Source organism: Rhinoraja longicauda, chromosome 32 (genome assembly GCF_053455715.1).
Source record: "Rhinoraja longicauda isolate Sanriku21f chromosome 32, sRhiLon1.1, whole genome shotgun sequence".
Lineage (NCBI taxonomy): Eukaryota > Metazoa > Chordata > Chondrichthyes > Rajiformes > Arhynchobatidae > Rhinoraja > Rhinoraja longicauda.
Genome location: NC_135984.1, coordinates 14,669,373 through 14,691,693, shown reverse-complemented (window position 1 = coordinate 14,691,693; position 22,321 = coordinate 14,669,373). Strand labels below are relative to the sequence as shown.

The window sequence follows — 22,321 nt, the reverse complement described above, 5'->3', positions numbered from 1 at the left end:
TGTCATCTTAGAGTATTTTTATGGGTTTTTGAAATTTTAGGTCTCCGTATATAATTTTTAACGACAAAGGAAAATAAAAGATTTTTGGTGGTAATGGCATACTGGAAACATTAACAATATCAAACATGCTTAGTGGGTGATTTCCCAATCCCTGTAAATCTTAGGAAAACCATGTACTGCAGGGAGTTTTAGGATAAATAATTGATCATTAACTGCCTGTTATATACTATTTCAATTAATAATGAAAGAAACTCTTGTCTGCAACACCCAGATCGCTTCCAGCTATAACAAATCTAGTATTTATCTTCTCAACTAACTGTAATCTATCATTCACTAATGATGAATTTAAAATATTACCATCATCATAATGGGTCATCTTTGTTCAAGATGAACTTTGGCAATTGATTTAATATGACGGAACTACAGATGCTGGTTTATGCCAATGATAGATACAAAAATGCTACAGTAACTCAGAGAGTCAGGCAACATCTCTAGAGAAAATGGATAGATGATGTTTCGGGTTGGGACCCTTCTTCAGACATTTTTCTTCTTCAACCAAAACTTCACCTATCCATTTTCTCCAGAGATGCTGCCTGACCCGCTGAGTTACTCCAGCATTTTGTGCCTGTCTTTTGCAATTCATTGTTTACTATCATGTGGCATTCCGAATTCTGTTCCTTTTGGGGAAAATAACGTTGAGATCTTTGTTGCCTCTAGTTGTGATAATTGAAAACTAATCTTCCATGCAACAACCATGATAATGCCTGTTGATTGCTGTTTCTGTGACACAACTACAATCTTTAGTGGACATGCATATGATAGATACAAAAATGCTACGGTAACTCAGAGAGTCAGGCAACATCTCTGGAGAAAATGGATAGATGATACTCCTAGTATACATCATACTCGGAGCCACTGTCATACCACTGTCTAATCAAAGTCAAGACTTCTAGTTCCCTTCAGTTAACAAACAGGTAGTTTATATTGATCAAGATACTAAAATGATTTATTTCTGCAGACAGGTTTTGTGTAATACCCTGGGAAATTGTATGTATTCAGTTTTATTCCATTAGAGATAACAATGAAATCAGAGTTTCAACTGCAAACAACATAGGCTATTCAATCCACGCATCAAATGATTGCAGAATGAACTGTTTGTTTTCAATAGGTCTTAAACATATTTTTTTTAAACTTTAGTTAGTGTGATTAGTGCTTTTGATGTTTACCAAACCAAATATTAAACCCCTATTAATGTTCCGTTGGAAGATGGATGTTATTTTGGGACCTTAAAAGCAGACAGGACAAAAGAAGGTCATTCAGCCCGACATACCTACGCTGGGTTTGTCCCTTAACACAACAGTCTGTAGCACAGTTATTGTTGAAGGGCTGGAGCACCAGAAGAATTGTTATGAATTGTTTTTTTCTCATTTTTGACTTTATATAGTGTTAGAAATTGTTTTTAATTGGAATAAAAATACATCTGTAAACAAGGTAGAAATGAAAATCTGCTTGTAACTGCTCCAAGTAACCACTCAGCTATATTCCCTCTGCTCTACCCTTCCTTCTCACACCTGCAGTTCCTTGTTTCTCTATTTCCACAGATGCTGCCTGACCTGCTGAGTGTTTCCTGCATTTTCTCTTTTTGCTTCAGATTTCCAGCATCCACAGGTTTTAACATTTTCTTGCCAAAACTATGGTATTTATTCATAGTGAGTTATTTTTCAGCTTGAGTGGTGTTTTTACTCAGTACAGAAACCTGCCTTCCTTAGCTAGCCATGGCTTATACCTTGGATATCATAAGGGTGACTTTTAACGACGCTTTGATGTGCCCAGCAAGTCATGTACCATGGAATAGTTTAACAAAGAGGAACCTTACTCTTAATGTAACAAGTAATGGATATTTCATGCCCAGCTTGCCAAAGAAAATCATACTACAAATATAAAATAATATTTCCTTCCTGAAAATGTTTTCGGAATTTACCACAGTACCCCACCATCTCAAAAGCACTAAATAAAAAGACCACTCGAATATCGTACACAGCCTAAATTAGAAAGATAAATGAAAACCAATGTGATCAATACTCCCAGCAGAAGTTTGATTACTGGTAAAAGCAATTCAACCCTCTCACTTATGATTCGCTAGACAAAATCGTATCGCTGTCATTATTCCCGCTTATCCATTTCTCCCAGTTTAAATGCACCATGTTGAATTATTTTGGTGAATAGGGTTTAATGTGCAGGCTCAGATAACCAGTTGAAAAAAAAGTCAATGAAATATTTCCCACACTTGGAAAACTTATCCCTGCTCACAAAGGGCAAATTACCCTGAAGCTGATCAATGAAGAAGTGTTCATCATTTTAGTGTTTTGGTATTTTCCATTAGGTATTTCCAGTTCTTTTGGTTGAGTACCTGCTATACATCAATGCCAAATGTCAACTTTACACCATGATTCTCAAATTCCTCTGCTGGTTATTTATGAAGTTGTCTACCAAATAGCACTGAAATATATTACATTTTAAAAGTTCAGCATTTCTTATGTAGATATTTTTGAGTGCTGCATTGCAGATGTCAGTGAGGTTGGTCTATGGAAGAAGGACTCAACAAGTGGGAGAGTCTAGGACCAGAAACCATAGCCTCAAAATAAAAGGCCATCCTTTAGAAAGGAGATGAGAAGGAATTTCTTTAGTCAGAGGGTGGTGGATCTGTGGAATTATTGCCACAGAAGGCTGTGGAGGCCAAGTCAATGGATACTTTTAAGGAGATTGACATATTTTTGATTAGTAAGGGTGTCATGGGTAATGGGGCGATGGCAGGAGAATGGGGGTGAGAGGGAAAGATCGATCAGCCATGATTGAATGGCTGAGTAGACTTGATGGGCCAAATTGCCCAATTCTGCTCCTAGAACTTATGAACAACAGTTTGTGTAGCATTAGGTAACTGGATGCCTCTGACCAGGAAATGCTGGGTTACCACCCAAACTAATAAAGAAGATGTATTTTATTCCACAAAATTTACGCAGTGCGGTGGTCTACCTTTGCTGCCAACTTGGTTCGCGGCTAACCTTTACAAAGCAGGAATGATTAATTTCACCAGTCTCTGAGCACATAGTTGGCTGAAAATGTTGAGGCAGTCCAGTGGAAGTAAATTACTTGGAGCTAATTTATATGCAAGACCTTGTTTCAGGTCTGTGACTGTAATTAACGGCATAACAGCTCACAGGCTCCAGAACATACCCGTGATACCCAAAGCAAGAGGCTTATAAAAAGAAAAGCATTATTTTTAATTGCTTATTTTATAATGTTGTAGGTATGCAACATTGCTAAGATATTTTACACAACACATCCTTTTAGGATTTTAACTGCATTAAGACTTGGAAGTGAATAGGAATTTTGTTCAACCCATGGTAAAGTATAAGCAAGGTACAGACAGAATCTCTGGCTGTGTTTACTGACAACCCATAGGTTGCTAAGTGATGGATATAACTGCTGAGGTCTTTTCCTGATGAAAGGTATAGCAAATATTATCACATGGTTAAATTACACAGAACGTCTGGTATTCCTTTTCACAGGACCCCTGCTGCTTGCCTATTTACTGTTAAGCCCAACTGAGTACATAGTACATTTCATTATTGCAGTCCTACAGGTATTCAAAATTCAAATCAATTCTAAGGCTGAACTTGGAAAGAAAGGCCCACGCTGTAACAATCGATACAAACAAATGTATGTTTCAATGGAGCAAACAATCCAACTAGTTTAATGCGGGTGAGAGAGAGAAAGGAGAAAGAGAGAGAGAGAGAGAGAGAAGAGAGAGAGAGTGAGCAGGGAAGAGAGAAGAGAGAGTGTGTGGTCATGTTTCTTCTCTGCAACTGTGGAAGTGAGTCCATTAAGTGGCTTCCTGTACAACTAACCACATTTATTGAAAAAAGGCTACATTACTTGTGAGGTCACATTACAGGGTCAGGAATCATGCCTTCTCCGTGCTTGCCTTATATGACTGCACCTACATCGAACAACCTAGCAGTAAGGCTGAATGAGTTTCTTCTAACTCTTTGTAAAACAGCCTGTTTCGAACAGGTCATTGTCCAAATGCATTGTCTCCAAGTATAAAATCAATTGTATTCTCCTGAAAAGGCAGCTGACAATCAGTTTTACTGATGGAAACATATAATCTCAAAATGTAAATGGCAAATTCCTATTCAAGTCTCCCTTTTATGTGATTTCTGATAACCAGTGCAGTTACCACATTTTACACATTACACATGAGCTAATGCAAATGGATCCTTTTGCCTTCTCATTAATGGGCTATGGGTTCAAGTTGATTCCAAATGCTTCAGTACGACATTTAAGCTAAGTAATGTTGTAAATAGTGTTGTAAATAGAGTTATTCCGATATGACTTTAAATATTGTGCAGGGAAGAACTGCAGATGTTGGTTTATACCGAAGATAGACACAACATATAGAATAACTCAGTGGGTCAGGCAGCATCTCCGGAGAAAAGGAATAGGTGTTGTTGTGGGTTGAAACCCTTCTTTAAACTGAGAGTCATCAGTCTGAAGAAGGATGCCGACCCAAACATCACCTATTCCTTTTCTCCAGAGATGCTGCCTGACCCGCTGAGTTACTCCAGCATTTTGTGTCCGACTTTAAATCTTTTCTTGTTTCAGGTGGAAGGAAAAGATTCTATCATGCGATTTCAAAGAATAACCATTCATCCCTTATCTTGAATAACATGTATTATCTGCTCAATGTAATGTTATTGGTCACTGTTTGCCTGCTATATTTTCCCACATTTCACCGTAGATAACTTCAAATGCCTGTTATTGGCTTTGTAGAAATTTAATTCATGAAGTCAAGTCAAGTCAATTTTATTTGTATAGCACATTTAAAAACAACCCACGTTGACCAAAGTGCTGCACATCTGATTAGGAAAAAAAAAAAGAAACATACAGTGCATGGTTTATTCGCTTTTTACATCACTCCCATGAGGTAGTGCTTTCAGCACAGGGCACCAGGATCTGCTGAATGGGCACACATTGACTGAATTAACTACTTATCAGACGAACTACATGCTTAATGGTCAACACATTTGGCATAGACCTGGGATCAGCAATTGTAAATCTTTATAAATGGGTTTTTATGGCAGCAGAGTGAGGTACAAAGTATTTTGGCCATCAGATTTGTGAACTACCATAGAACAATTTTAGCCCATGGTTCGGCCCGCAATATGTGTACCGGACACGATGCCAGGTTAAACTGATCTCCTCTGCCTGCACGTGATCTATATCCCTCCGTGGGATGTCCCCCCCATTAGTACATGCAGGTATAAACACAGTTCAAAGGTAAAACAAAGCTGCAGTTGCTGAACATACAGACATGTGTAAGACATTTCTGCACCTGCAGACGCTGATAAGGCACAAATATATCCCCAGGCGTAACAGCCAGAGGCAGCAGATTTCACTGAAGTGTAATATTAACGAATTACATAGGAAACAACATGTCACAACATAATATTAATGGCTGGTGCAATAATTGTTTAAAAGGTATCATGCAAAGATGATTCTTCTGCTGCCAGAAACCATTATGCCTTGCAACCCTGAAGCTCCTGAGAATTCTTTGCTCTTCAGTCCAAATATCATTGTTTTGCATCAGTTCACATAAACTCCTCATATATTACATGATATGTCTCCAGAAATCAGAAATGTGATCAAAAGTATCATTAGACCTGCCTTATTAAAGTAAACATTTTCTTCTGTACCTTGTTTCGTAATCGACTAAGGCACTACTATTTTTACTTGCAGGTCACGTTTTTTGCCCCTTTGCTTTAAACAGACATAAGCAGAAGGGCCATTCGGGATAGTTTGCTTACTCTGCTAATCAATAAGATCATGGTTGATCTGTGGCTGGTGTCCGTAAACTGCATTTGGTCACCAGGGCTAGGCATAGAATACAAGCAAATGGCAAAAAAAACTCCATCTAATTTTACCTCAACTTTCCCTCCAATCTGCGATGAAAGTAAGTTGATGCCATCTGGTATTGTTTGGACGGTGACTGATGGAATCGGTATGAGTGGGTTAAACCAGCAATTTAGCCACGTGGCTTTTCTGGATTAGACCCAAGATACTTTCACCCTTGCCCTTGTACAAACTCTGATTCTCTTATTAAAAAGTCTTTCTTACTTGGTTTGGAATATAATCTGTGACTGAGTGCTCCAACCCTCTGGTGCGAAGAGTTACAACAATTCACAACTTTGTGGGCTTGGAAATTCCTCTCAATCTTATTCCTAAAACAGTAGACACTTACCCTGAGATCATTCCCTCAGTTTCAGATTGTCCAGGGAGGAAAATAAATGCTATACATTATGCTGTCAGATTACTTTAAAAATATTTATTAAATAATACCAGAACCACGCCTGACCTGTGTCACACACAGCATAAAGATGGATTCTGATTAAGTGAATCACAGCCCCAGAGGCCAGGAGCATGAAAACAGTCTTGGTTATCTTATGGATGACTACCTTTTCACAATAGTATGGGGAGCTTAGCTCAATGACTTATATTCAAGCACACCTACCATCCCCGAACTGAATCGTGCTTTAACCGCCTGTTGTGATCCCAGAAGCAATCATCATGAGGCAGCCAGCAACAGATAAATGTGGCTTTCCCAAGCAATTTGTGTTAAGGTTGACATATAAAAACAAGAACAGGATCAAAAGAATCGTTAGCAAATTTGCTGCACATGAATGTTGTATGAATGTTAATGAAGGCCATATGAGGATGAACTGAATTGATAAAATCAAATAAATGAATGCAAACCAAAACAGCTAATCTGTAAACCTAAATAAGATATATTACAGTTGATATCTAACTATTTTTTACCCCTATCTGATTGAGTTGTGAAGTGGGACCACGTGAAAATAATTAGAGAATGAATATATTAAAAAAGATGCTGGAAATCTGAAATAAAACAGAAAAATCTCAAAACACTTAGCCAGTTAAGAACCATCTGTGCAAACAGAAACATGGTTAAGGTTTCAGGTCAGAGATCCTTTGTGCGATATACAAAAGAAAGACAAAAAGAAAGAGAATTCTCCATTACACAGGAGTGGCAGGAGGAATAGAATGGGAAATAAAATATTTGGGATAGGGTGGCACTAGGTCCAGTGGGTTAATGAAGAGGTATGGTGTTCTTATACGTCTTTGTCTTTATTAGGTGTTGCTAACAGCACTGGTGTGGAATAAGCCCAGTAAGTCAGATTGTACTAATAAAGAGAAAACGGAGCAAAAATTGCAGGTGGATAACTTAATGCAGAAAGTACCATTTATCTCCATTTGTCCCATCCATTCCTCCTGCCACCTTCCTTGCAACTTAAATTTACATTTTTTAATCTGAGTCCTCCTTTTGATGAAGGGTCTCCTACCTGAAATGTTGACTCTATTTCTCGTTCCATCCGTACTGTCTGTGTTTCAAGCATCTCTTGTTTTATTGCAAAAGTAGTTAGATTTTGCAACAAAAAAAAATCGAATTCATATTAATGTATTTGTCATTCTTTTTTACTGTTGAAACTCACTGGGAACTCAGTGTAGCAAATAATTTTAGACCCATTAAATGCTGGATTTTAATGATATCAAATCATAATGATCCCAATATTTCAGTCAGAGAGCAATACTAATGCTTCTGCTCTTTCCATTCACACCTGGTAGATCCATGTTTTTTTACTTTACCTGTCCTATCATCAACAGGTACCTGGATAGAAAAGGTTTAGAGGGATATGGACCAAATGCAGGCAGTTGGCACTGGTATAGATGGGATATCCTGGTCGGCATGAGCAAGTTGGGCTGAAGGGCCTGTTTCCGTGCTGTATGACTCACTAACTCTTTTCTTAATTAATTGCTCGTCCTTCCTTCCTGTCACAAAACCTTTCCCTTTAACTTTTGTCTTTCCCGTCTATGGTCTGTACTTGAATGAAACCTGTTGCAGCTCTAATATTTACAAGTTTCCATGTAAGATGATCAACTTTAATCGTAAATTCCATTCTGCCTGATCTGCTCAGTATTTTCAACATTCCCTGTTTTAATTTCATATTGTTCCAGCTAATTATATTGCATCAATTGGATCACCACTGTAAAATTGCACTTGACACCTAGCGCAATTTACCTTTTTAATTTTTCATCTTTTAATATGTGGAAAACTGAAGCACCTTTGTTTTGTTTTCACTAATTGTCAGTTAATGTGCCCATAATTCAGGGCCTCAGGATTATACTTTATCTTGATGAATGATAAACAGGCAATTTTCTGTAAAGAAGGATTCACTTAAAGCATGTTCCATAATAGTTTCTGTTCTTGAATCCGTAGAAAAATAGAATTCATGCCTACAGACTAGAAAGTTTTACTTGATAATGAATCCCTGGCAAAACTAATCACAACCACAAAGGGAGGCATAATTTTAGCGTAATTCTGATTTACTACTAGACATCCATTACAACATTTAATGGTTAATGGTGTGATGTGATATTCAACAGTGCTTTGCCTTAAGAGGGAAAAGAAATGTTTTCCCCTATAATTAATGGACCGAAAACAAAATAAATATACCCTAAATTGAATTTATTTGGGCCTCCTAAGTAATATCCCAAAACAGGAATTTTTCCAATAGGGCAGCATGATGGTGCAGCGGTAGAGTTTCTGCCTTACAGAGCCAGAGACCCGGGTTTGATCCTGACTACGGGTGCTATCTGTACGGAGTTTATACATTCTACCTGTGACCTGCATGGGTTTTCTCCGGGATCTCTGGTTTCCTCCCACATTCCAAAGACGTACAGGTTCGTTGGTTAATAGGCTTGGTATAATTGTAAATTACCCCCAGTGTGTATGATAGTGTTAGTGTGCAAGGATCTCTGGTTGGCGTGGACTCAATGGGCTGAAGGGCCTGTTTCCATGCTGTATCTCTAAACTAAACTAAACTAAACACAACATGTTGCCAACAGAAAATACCAAAATCTTGGATAAAGGAGTATTTTTTGAGGGGTGTCTTAAAGGACGAGAGTGAAATAAGAGACTTCTATTGAGGCAATAAGAATAGCAGGCACACTTGATAAGTGTGGGTATGCATTTGAAGAGGAGAGCTTAAAAGGAGGAGAGATTAAGTAAGATAGGGGAGCAATCATGATGAAGCAGCTGAACTCACTGAGGATGAGTTTGCTCAATGCAGAGGGACTGGGAGGAGAGCAGTGAAGGCATCTTGTGATGAGATATGTAATTTTAGGATTCTGCTGGATGATCATTAATTATCGGAAAAGCTAGCACTTTCCAATCTTTAATAAAAAGATGAATTTTGCCGCTTGTTCATGCAAATTATCTCCTTAGTTCTAAAAAATGACATACAACACAAAGGCACTGACAGACTGATGATGATTGCTAATGGGCTTTCGTGCTGCTCCACAAGAGGGATTTCAGAGAGCCCGTTCTTCTCAGAGTGTCTAATTTAAGAACTGCTTTAGGTGATTAGGATGACTATGAAGTTAAGATGGATTATATGTGCATCTCAATTCTTAAGCAATTCCAACTGCCATTTTAATGTAGCATTGTCAGGTATATGATCATTTTGACTGGATTGAATTTCAAGCAGTTCTGAATGAAATTTGGTGTGTATATTGTCTTGACTGGATGCACTGTCCTGACACTTTTCTAGCTACATCTCTACATGTACACCTGTGGCTGTTTGCAATAGCTGTGCAGTGTTATAAAGTCACAGAGTAATTAAGGAGTACAGCACAAATGCAGGCCCTTCGGCCCAGCTCATTCATACATGCTGCTTGTGATGTTGATCTACGCTAATCCCATCTGGCTGCATTTGGTTTGCACCCCACTATTACTTCCCTATACAAGTACCTGCCCAAATGCCTTTTAAACATTGTAATTGCACCTGCTCCAACCAATTTCTCTGGCAGCTTGTTCCAGAAAACCACCAACCTCAGTGTGACAAACCTGCCCCTCAGACATCCTTTAAATTTCTTCCCTAGGGAAGATTGCTTCCCTCTCAGCAGGTCAGACATCAACTCTGGAGAACATGGATTGGCAATGTTTCTGAGGACGGTTTCCAAAGTGAAACACTGTCCTAGCCATGTCCTCCAGAGATGCTGCCTGACCCATTGAGTTACTCCAACACTTTGTGTTTTAAGCAGGATCCTCATGACTGCTCCAACAAGGGAACATCAGGTCTGACATTACAAACGGATCAAGATTCTCACCAACCTATCTTATGTACACATCTCTTACCACCAGGGAAAACAGCTATTTTTAAAAGATAAAGTAAGCTTTGGATTCAGTGACTTTGAGAAAATCTGTTTTATTGTCATTTTCACTTTCGGAGTTTAGAAAGTTGAGGAGGGACCTCATTGAAACTTACAGAATAATGAAAGGCATAGATTGAGTGGATGTGGAAAGAATGTTTCCACTGGTGGGAGTGTCTAGGACCAGAGGTCATAGCTTCAGAATTAAAGGGTGCTCTTTTAGAAAGGAGGTGAGGAGGAACTCGATGGGCTGAATGGCCTCATTCTACTCCTGTTCCTTGTGAACTTGAATTTTTCAATCCATCTGATAAATTTACGGGGGTGGATGGTTGTGTTGGCACTTCCGCAGTTTGTGATTTGTTTTAGAAACTAGTGTAAAGTTGTGCAGTTAAACTCCATTAATCCTGCATCAGAAATTCTGTTACCTGAGCAATTGGTTACTTGGAGAATGAGCGAGTGATCAGGAGTACAAATGGGGGGGGGGGGGAGAACCGGGCATGTGAAATGCTGCAGGAGCTGTGGTCAGGAACAACGAGGTCAGGGATAGTGGCAGATTTGCCGTGGGAGCTGGGGAATGTAATGTTTGGATGTTTCAGCTTCTTTTGATAAACTGATGCCCCCAAGATGATACCCACTAAGTTCTACTTCTCGCTGCCTACAAAAATATCAGGCTCACTGGAAAATGCATTGTGTGATATGTAAAAAAAAAGTGCAAAAAGTAAAATAAAGGTGTGTTTGGATATTAACAGGCGTAACATCAATGGTGCAGCAAATATGCCAGTCCGCCTACACTGAAGTCTCGAGTGTGCTGGGTACTGGAGTTTTTACTGTAGTTCCACTTCTCACCAGGACCTAGAGTACCTAAGTTCTTCAGAGGAACAATGCTGGAGTAGAGAACAGGTGTGGGGTAGCCAAAGAGGGAGAGGAAGATTTGGGTTTCTGACCTCCCGCAGTTTTTGATTATCCACAGAGCTGATGGTCACAACGCTGTCCTAGACCCGAGGCTCTCCATGTCAGAGTTATGTTCAGAGAAGCTTTTAGAAACATTGATAGAGGGATTACAAAGTGCTGGAGTGACAATAGACAATAGACAATAGACAATAGGTGCAGGAGTAGGCCATTCAGCCCTTCGAGCCAGCACCGCCATTCAATGCGATCATGGCTGATCACTCTCAATCAGTACCCCGTTCCTGCCTTCTCCCCATACCCCCTCACTCCGCTATCCTTAAGAGCTCTATCCAGCTCTCTCTTGAAAGCATCCAACGAACTGGCCTCCACTGCCTTCTGAGGCAGAGAATTCCACACCTTCACCACCCTCTGACTGAAAAAGTTCTTCCTCATCTCCGTTCTAAATGGCCTACCCCTTATTCTCAAACTGTGGCCCCTTGTTCTGGACTCCCCCAACATTGGGAACATGTTATCTGCCTCTAATGTGTCCAATCCCCTAATTATCTTATATGTTTCAATAAGATCCCCCCTCATCCTTCTAAATTCCAGTGTATACAAGCCCAATCGCTCCAGCCTTTCAACATACGACAGTCCCGCCATTCCGGGAATTAACCTAGTGAACCTACGCTGCACGCCCTCCATAGGCAGCATCTCTAGGATACATGGATAGGTGACAATTTGGGTGGGGACCATTCTTCAGACTTCAAAGCTTCCTTGAAGAAATGCAACACTCCACTGACTCCTGGAAATCTCGAGCCCACAACCACTCAAAGTGAAGTACGAGCATTTGCAGTGGTCTTGAGAACTTCTGGCCATGCATTGAGCACACCACAGTGGCACAGCGATAGAGTTGCTGCCTTACAGCACCAGTTAAATCCTGACTATGGGTGTTTGTCTGTACGGAGTTTGTATGTTCTCCCTGTGACCTGCGTGGGTTTTGTTCGAGATCTTCGGTTTCCTCCCATACTCCAAAGACATACAGGTTTGTAGGTTAATTAGCTTGGTATAAAATGTAAATTGTCCCTAATGTGTGTAGGGTAGTGTTAATGTGCGGGGATCGCAGGTTGGTGGGTCGAAGAGCCTGTTTCTGTGGTGTATCTCTAAACTAAACTAAACAAAGAGGCAAAAGGATGTACCATCGCACGATCTACCCTGACAGACATTTCATGTTTTACGTGTGCAAGAGTCAGTGGTTCCCATATTGGCCTCATCTCTACACAGGAAGTCAGAGTAGAAATAAAGAACTGCAGGTGCTGGTTTACAGCAAAAGACTCAAAGTGCAACTCAGCAGGTCAGGCAGCACCTCTGGAGAACAATGATAGGTGATGTTTCAGGTCGGGACCCTTCTTCTGACTCAACAAGCAATTGCAGTTGCTGGTTTACAGAAAAGAACACAATGTGTCTTTTTCTTGTGGCAGGGGGATTTTACTTTAAAAGTGAAAGCTTAAGTCTCCAAGGAGCTGTGCGAGGAGAGCCGGGGATGTGAACTGCTGCAGGTGCTGGGGTCAGGAACGACGGAGGTCAGGAATATCGGTAGGTTTGCAGTGGGAGCTGTGGTCTGGAATGCGTGGATGTTTCAGCTTCTTTTGATAAACTGACGCCTGCAGACTGAATCTCACTGGGTTCTACTTCTTGCTGCCTACAAAGACCAGGTTCACTGGAAATTGCACTGTCTTATGTAAAAAAATGTGCAAGAAGTTAAATAAAAGTGCGTTTCGGTATTAACAGGAGTAACATCAATGGTGCAGACAATATGTCGGACTGGCACCAGTGAAGTCTGCTGAGTTACTCCAACACAAAGTGCTGGAATAACTCAGCGGGTCAGGCAGCATCTCTGGAGGACGCACATAGGTGATGTTTCGGGTTGAGACTCTTCAGCATAATCTTTGTTTTGTTCCATGTAGGGCACAGTAAGCAATTCCTTTCAATCTAGTCATACTCGAGTCTGACCCGCTGAGTTACATCTGCACTTTGTGTTCTACGCAAGATTCTAGCATCTGGAACTCCTTGTGTCAACGTTGATAGACAGAGATTACTTCTGTGTGGATGACGTGCATTTAGATGGACACAAAATGCTGGAGTAACTCAGCAGGTCAGGCACCATCCCTGGAGAACATAGATAGGTGACGTTGTGGGACCGGACTTTTCTTCAGACATACATCTTTTATGACATGTTTGGTTCTACAGTGGAAAGCAGCGCTGGGGAGATTTTATAATTTATAGGATATACCCCTTTGGAACTACAGAAATGACATTTGATCACCTGGAGTACAACTGAGAAATTGAGAATTTGGATTATTAAAACTACAGTAACAGCTGAGACGGTCGGGATAAAAAGGCTGACGTAGCATTTGCTCAGGGCGAGAGGGGAATGGAATTGCAAAGGTAGGGGTTTGAATAAAGACAATGAATGTTGCCGTTCTTTATTTGTGGTCGGGGGATTTTACTTTAAAAGTAAAAGTCTTAATCCCAAAGTTACTGGAGTCAGGAAGAGTGTGGCTGGGCAATCATCAGCTGATGTCAGCAGGTGGACCCTGAGACAGGGGGCAACAGAGGGCAGGTAGGTCAGTTTCTCATGGGCTCATTGACGGATAGACTACTGGAATAGAAACAAATGTAATGCTAGGTTTAGCTCGCATCAAGGAGGGATAGATGGTCAAGAAGGATCTCCGAGTGTCAGCCTTTAGATGGTGTAATCTCTCAGCCTGGAATAAACGCTACAGAATATGGAATTCCGGCTGGCTTTCATTCACAACACAAAATTCCTCAACAGGACTTCTGCGTAACCAGCAGGAGCCTGTTGTAAATATAGAGGGCAGGTGGAGACACCAATTTTACACTTAACACAGAACTATTAGAAACAGCTGGAAATATTCAACAGCTTTCGCAACATCTGTGCAGAGATAAACCGATAACATTTTAGTTCAATGACCTTTCAGCAGGTCATGAATGGTGCAGGATTCTGCATGTTGTTAAACATGCGGGGGAATTTCCAAACTCAGCTCATGGGAGGATTGAGTTGGGGCTGGATTCAGCTACAAATAAACCTGAAAAAAGGACAAGGCAAACAAAAATGTCGATGGGAGGGATTGTCTACGTTCGATCTGTATAAAAATATCCAAAGGAGATTCTGTTTGGGAACTGGTCCAATGATTTCGATCCATGTTTTAAAAAAATGAAGAACAGAACATTGTAAATTAGATATGTGAACCAAATGTCTCATAGATGTTAAGCAACGTGCTATGTTAAGGTTGGTGAATTATTATTGCCCTAAGAGTATACATCAATTTGTTATATCTGCCAATACTGTTTGTACTATCATCTGGTGTGCTTCAGTGAATAAGGCAATAATGTTTTGGTGCCTGGCCTCTGAGTGTGCAAATCAAGCATTGTCAGTATACCACAGCTGAAATACTGAGGCTCAGATGACCTTGGTTCTGGAATACTGTTGCCATGGGTGAATAGTTTTCCCTTAGTTCTGAAAATTGGCTCCCTTCCCAAGAAAAGATCTTTGGAGGTGAGGTACGATATGGCAGCAGGAAAAGGTTCTGGGGAATGAGTAGCCATGTTTGACATCAAATCAAGGTCCTTTATTGGCACCTCCCCCACTCCATCACTGTGCTGCTAAAAATAAAGGTTGAAGGTGACCCATTGGAACATGTGGTCACCTTCTCATGTCAAACGGGGCATCTCATGTCAATGACAGACATTGATATTGAAGTTCACCGTCATTTTTAATGCATCAAGACAGCCTTTAATTGATCGAAGGAAAGGGTATTGGAAAGTTCAGATCTTAGTCCTGGCATAAAACTCATGGCCTATCAGTGATCCCTGGCAGCTGATGTAATTCTGAGACTTGGACTATCTACAGCAAACATCTTAAAGTACTAAAAAAAATACCACCTTTGCAAAACCCTCATTTCACTAGAAGTATAAGCAAACCACTGTCAGAATCACATCCCAGGCCAACATTTCCAGTACTGTGATCAGAGCTACTCTCTGTCATTTGTGTTGGCCAGGCCACATCATTCCCATACAGGACACCAAACTCTCAAAGCATATCCTTTATTCTGAGCTCTGTCATGGAAAGGGATTACCAGAAAGAGAAGATTCAAGGATACATTCAAATCTACCTTCAAGAAATGCAACAATCCCGCTGACTCTTGGGAATTTCTAGCCCATGACCACTCAAAATGGAGAAGGACCATTTGGGATGGTCTTGAGAACCCCATGGCCATGCATCAGGAACACAAAGAGGCCCTGCTCAGGAGGCAAAAGGAGTGTACCATCACACAATCTACCCATGCTGACAGATATTTCCTGTCTCCTGTTAGCGATTTCCATATTGGCCCCTTCAATCTCATCAGAAAACAGGAGGCCAGAGTGTAAACAAGTCATCCTCAATCTGAAGAAATGCCCATGAAGAGGCTGAATGTGTACAGTTACTGTAAACCTCAACTGTACTGCACAAAAACCCAGAATGCTATTACAACAAGGAAAGGTTATTAAAGACCAAGAAGGCAGTAGATTTCCAGACAGTCATTATTTCTGGAGCCATTTTGATTGGGGAAAACAAAAAAATAGTGACAAGGAGCCATGTTCCTTTTGAAGCCTTACCGTGTATTTTCGAGTGCTCTCAAGCAACACATTGTCTCGCAGCCAGCTCACGACAGGTTTGGGGTTCCCGAAAGCTGTGCATGTGAGGGTGATGCTGCTTCCTTCCTTGGCTTTCACATAGACGGGAGGAGTTTCCGTGAATGTAGGAGGAGCTGAAGGGTCAAACAAAGCAATCTCTTTAAATTACTAATATAAGCACTTCTGAACATTTCCAAACACCAGCTAGCAATTGCTTCATTGTAAAACGCGAGCATATATGTTGTCGATGTGTAAAGAGACCACAGCTATAATTTAGTCTAGTTTCGTTTAGAGAAACAGTATGGAAAAAGGGTCTCAGCCCACTGACTGCACTCCGACCATCAATCACTCGTTCAGACTAGTTACATATTATCCCACTTGCGCATCCATTCCCTATGCACTAGGGGAGAATTATAGAGGTCAATTACAATAAACCCGCATGTCTTTAGGATGTGGGGGGAAACAGGAGCACCCGGAGGATGACTGTTGCACAGGGAGAAGGTGCAAACTTCACACAGGCAGCACCTGAGGTCAGGAACGAACCCGGGTCTCTGGCATTGTGAGGCAGCAGCTCTACCAACTACGTCACTGTGCCGCCCTATTGATAGGGGTCTTTTGCTAATATTGCTTTCACTTAGTACCACATAGCGTTCATGGGGGGCATGAGTTCAGGCCAGGAGCTTCCATAAAGCTAAAATCTAACATTATTTAGATAAACAGAGAAGGGGGAAAGAACATGCCATAATCAAACAGTACGGGAATAGCAAAAGGTATGTCCACATAGAGAAAGGGAAGGAAATGGAAGGGACAGGAAGACTAGAGGTTTATCCCAATTTATGTAATTAAAATGTCTCACAAATATTTCTAGTTTCAGGGCTGATTGGAGCAAATCATTTCAGCTATAGAAGTGTGGGGCAGGTGCACTAGGGGGATATCCTTCAGGAAATAAACCTCTCGAGAATCTTTACCATAGGACATGTTTCTGTGATCTGTGTCTTTCCATTAAAAACCGTGTTGTACCGTGTTGCAAAATGTACTGCACCAAATAGAAAGAAGAGTTCCAAAATACATTCTCCTGTGCAGCAAATTCAAAGGTTCAACCTTAAGAACAGTGAAAGGTCTGGATAAAGTGGATGTGGAGAGAATGTTTCCACTACTGGGAGAGTCAAGGACCAGAGGTCATAGCCACAGAATTAAAGGACATTCCTTTAGGAAGGAGGTCAAATTTTGTTTTGGTGAAAGGGTGGTGAATCTGTGTAATTCATTGCCACAGAAGGCTGTGGAGGCCAAATCAATGGATATTTTTAAGGCATAGATAGATTCTTGATTAGTACAGGTATCAAGGGTTATGGGGAGAAGGCAGGAGAATGGGGTTAAGAGGGAAAGATAGATCAGCCATGATTGAATGTCAGAGTAGACATGATGGGCGAATGGCCTAATTCTGCTCCTATCGCTTATGAACATAATTTTTTTAAGAACCTAAGCCATAGTGAGGGCAAGTATCTTCGGGGTTTGAAATCTTCTCAATCCCTCCTTGATCAAAAAATCACATTTTTATTATTTTACATGAAATTAAAATGTTTGGATCATTACAGAATGAGTTTCAGCTGTTCTGAAATGTTAACTATTTCTCCATCAACAGCTGCTGTCTAAGTAGCTGAGATTTATCTGCATTTTGCCATTAGATTCCAAATTTCTAGCACCTACACTTTTATTTATAATTAGCCATTGTTTTTATTAAAGACTTTATTATTGCAATTTATATATTTTTTTCAGTAAATGCTCAGCCCCACAAACTGTGTAAGGAACACTAAATGGGAAATTGTTGAATGTGATCCTTAACTAATGGAGCAGCAAGTGAATCTTTCCATTTTTCTTAATAGCGAGTCGCAGGTAAACTGGATGAAGTTCTAACCTTCATGTCTACGATTTACTGTGCCTTAATTGCTTCACCTTGGGAATAGCCCACACACAACCCACCAAATAATATTGATTGTTAGCCATGCATATCAATCGACATTAGGGTCATAGTGCTCCAGTGAGTGAAATGCAACTTCATTCTTCCCAAAGGATTACAGTCTGCAGTGGACAGAGATGTATTACCACCACTACTTTATTCAACTGGAATTGCAAGGATACGGTCAATGCCACGAAAGGTTAAGTAAAATTAAGTTGATTACAGTAAAGGTAGGTTGATTCTTAATGGAACTGGACAGGGCATAATTCATCATAAGTGCAACAATAACTCAGTTGTGGCTTCTTAATATCTCAGTGCAGCTGGGCTTTTCCAGACTGGAACATTTAGTGACTAAAATTTCAGTCCCAGTGAGTTTGAGTACAAAATCTTGATTCAGTGCATCACTCCAGCTGCTCTGAGTAGAAAATAATAGACATGCTCCTGCACTGGCCTGCTGTGGGCTTGATAATGCTGCATTCGATGGGGATGTACAGGGGTGACCTCTAAAACATGCAAGCAGTGTATTGTCAGTGCCTGCCTTCTTCAGCTGCCTTCTGTATTCCCACTTTAGGTAATGTGGCATGCACTCTACATTTTCCTGTTGACCACTAGAAAAACTTCTCATACTGTCTAAAAAATTCTGTCGTTGATGCTTCACACTCATAAACATGCTCAGAAGTCTCTTTAGTTTAGTTTAGAGGTACAGTGTGGAAACATTCCCTTCGGCCCACCGAGTCGGCACCGACCAGAGATCCCCGCACATTAACACTATCCTGCACACACTAGGGACAATTTACACTTTATACCAAGCCAATTAACCTTTAAACCTATATGTCTTTGGAGTGTGGGAGGCAACCAAAGATCTCGAAGCAAACCCATGCGGTCACCGGGTTACATACAGACAGCACCCGTAGTCGGGATCGAACCCGGGTCTCCAGCGCTGTAAGTGCTGTAAGGCAGCAACTCTATCGCTACGCCACCATGCTGCCCCTCTTCTGGGAGCTTTTGGCCTCATACCATGCCTCTGACCATGAGATAACATTTGAGCTTAATATTTTAAACTACAATGCAGTATATCAAATTCTACTTCAATTGACCTAACTGACCAAAGATTCCAAACATTATTCAAATACTGTATATATCAATATGGTGACACTGTCGGTCTGTACTGAACTGTGTAGGGCAGCATGTTATCAGGAGGACTTATTTCACATGAAAGACTGTAAGGTTCCTTATTCTTATCAGTTTGATACAGTGGCATGATCCTTTGTTATGTAAATACTTACTGCTTTAAAATCCTAAACTGTAATCTAGTCAAAAACTAAAATTGTGAGAAGGGATCAATTGGATTAATATGTTTAGCACTTCCCCAAATATAATAGTCTCTATAATTTTATCCACATTATTTTTTATTAGTTTGGACTAATGCAGATACATTACCTCAAATAATTACTTTCCCTATTTACACTCTTCTGTTATATCTTAAAACTCTCCCCTCATCAAAATTACCTTTCAATTGTAGAATATTACCAGAAACAATGGAAGCTGCTATTTTGGATATAGAAACATAGAAACATAGAAAATAGGTGCAGGAGTAGGCCATTCGGCCCTTCGAGCCTGCACCGCCATTCAATATGATCATGGCTGATCATCCAGCTCAGTAACCTGTACCTGCCTTCTCTCCATACCCCCTGATCCCTCTAGCAAAAAGGGCCAAATCTAACTCCCTCTTAAATATAGCCAATGAACTGGCCTCAACTACCTTCTGTGGCAGAGAATTCCACAGACTCACCACTCTCTGTGTGAAGAAATGTTTTCTCATCTCGGTCCTAAAAGACTTCCCCCTTATCCTTAAGCTGTGACCCCTGGTTCTGGACTCCCCCAACATCGGGAACAATCTTCCCGCATCTAGCCTCTCCAACCCCTTAAGAATTTTACATGTTTCTATAAGATCCCCCCTCAGTCTTCTAAATTCCAGCGAGTACAAGCCTAGTCTATCCAGTCTTTCTTCATATGAAAGTCCCGCCATCCCAGGGATCAATCTAGTGAACCTTCTCTGTACTCCCTCTAAGGCAAGAACGTCTTTCCTCAGATTAGGATATAACAACATGCCCAGAAGCAATTTGCATGTGTATCACGTCTTTAATGGAATTAAGGCACTTCACAAGAATATTAATTGAATTGAATTGAATAAATTTTGTGAACTAAGTATGTATACATATATAAGGAATTTTCCTTGGTGCTTTGCTCGCAAGTAACAACACGATATACCATAAACAATTAAGAATAAAACATTATAATTTAAACATGTGAAGAATGAAATAAAATACCAGAGCTAAAGGAGGCTACAGACTTTTGGTTGTTGAGTAGAGCTACTGCTCATGGAAAAAAGCGGTTTTTATGTTTGGCTGTGGCGGCTTTGACAGTCCAGAGTCGTCTTGCAGAGGGAAGTGCTTCAAAGAGTTTGTGGTCAGTGTGAGAGGGGTCAGAGATGATTTTACCCGCTCACTTCCTGGCCCTTGCAGTGTATAGTTCGTCAATGGGGGGGGGGGGGAAAGGTTGAAGCCGACAACCTTCTCGGCTGATCGAACGATGCGCTGCAGGCTCCGGATGTTGTGCTTGGTGGCTGAGCCAAACCAGGCCATGATGGAGAAGGTGAGGACAAACTCTATGATGGCAGTATAAAACTGGACCATCTGTGGAGATTGTGTTTTCTCAGCTGCCGCAGGAAGTACATCCTCTGTTGGGCCTTTTTGACTGTGGAGTCGATGGTGGCCCCCCATTTAAGGTCCCTGGAGATGATGGTTCCAAGGAACTTAAATGACTCCACAGATGTGACTGTGGTGTTGTTGATGGTGAGAGGGGGGGAGGGGGAGGGGGAGCTTTCCTAAAGTCTACAATCAATTCCACTGTCTTAAGAGCATTGAGCTTAAATACATATTAACATTTACTTGCATATGGAGAAACAGCAGATGATAATGATGTGGATTCTAGGAACCATCTCTTAAAAATAAAGAGAATGGAAGGCAAGGAGGGTTGAAAAGAAAATATTACAGTGATGTTACAATTGCTGAACTACCTTAAGCTGCAGCCAATGCAATATTTTTTAAGCATAAATTTAATTGTGATGCAAAAAAACCCTCAAAAACTAGTCCAAGTCATTCAAAGGGACAACAAAGTGCTGGAGACAACTCAGCGGGTCAGCAGTATCCATGGAGAACATGGATAGGTGACGTTTCGAGTCGAGATGCTTCTTCAGATTCATTCAACATGACTTTAGGTTCCCACTGGGTAGTATATAGTCGCCATCCACATGAATCTCATTTTATTCTACTCGCACTCACTTTGGAGGAAGCCGACAGGCGAATGTGCAATATCTCTATATGGATGCCACTGACTTAGGTCACTGAAGGTATGAGGTAGCAATGCTTCTTGCTGTGACACTGGTCTGCCCCAATATAACTGTATAGTCACCGTGATCAGATAAAGGGCGGCACGGACTTGGAGGGCCGAAAAGGCCTGTTTCCGGCTGTATATATATGATATGATATGATGATAAGATGGGTCATGGTTTGATGTCTCAGCAGCACGACAGCACCTATGACAATGTAGTGCATTTTACACCAGTGCATTGGCCAATGTACTCCATCAGAGTCATTGTACCTTTTCTATTTAAACGCGGCACCAACCAAGCACAGCTTATACACGGTTCCAGGATGTAGGTCCCTGGCAGCTGAAGCTATTGCATCACTGGGTGGAGTGATTAAATCTGAATTAAAGTTGATTTAACTCAGGGACATTTTCTTCCCAGCTGTAATCAGGCAGCAGAACGGTCCTCTCATCAGCTAGAGAATGGTCCTGACCTCCCATCTACCTCATTGGAAAACTTTGAACTATCTTTAATCAGACTTTATCCTGCACTAAATGTTGTACCCTTTATCTGTACGCTGTGGACAGCTTGATTGTAATCATGCATAGTCTTATAAAGCCTTAATATAGCCTTAATATAGCGTTAATATAGTCTGAATATAGTCTTTCTTGTATACAAAAACAAAGAACTGCAGATGCAGGTTAATATACAAAAGTACACAAAGTGCTGGAGTAACTCAACAGGTCAAGCAGGATCTCTGGACGTCATTTTGGGTCATGACCCTTGTTCACACCAGTCTATAGAAGGGCCCCAATCAGACACATCATCTATCCATGTTCTCCAGAGATGCCACCTGACCTGCTGATTTACTCCAGCACTTTGTATCCTTTTGTAATAGCTTAGGAGACCAAAATTCCACACTATTCCCCAATCTGCTCAGTTTGTCCAACGCTTCTGTTGAGAATTAAATTTACATAAATTGCCATTCAACTTACATATAAAATGCCAGATTTTTCTTTCAAATTAGATTAATCTTTTTACATACTAATTAATGTTCACCAGCTACCTACCCTCGCAGGGGCTAATTAAGGGTTACAAAATCAAAACACAACATCAGTGGAGGG

At 40.7% G+C, this 22,321-nt stretch overlaps 1 protein-coding gene across 2 annotated transcripts in view; it reads right to left on the bottom strand.

The window, feature by feature from the left end:
- The window catches only part of igsf9bb (immunoglobulin superfamily, member 9Bb), a 530,429-nt gene that overhangs the window by 194,912 nt on the left and 313,196 nt on the right, over positions 1 to 22,321 (bottom strand). For both annotated transcript variants that reach the window (XM_078426548.1, XM_078426549.1), the window contains exon 4: positions 15,853 to 16,004. In XM_078426548.1, the coding sequence (XP_078282674.1) occupies positions 15,853 to 16,004 (152 nt within the window). The remainder of the gene's footprint in view (positions 1 to 15,852; positions 16,005 to 22,321) is intronic.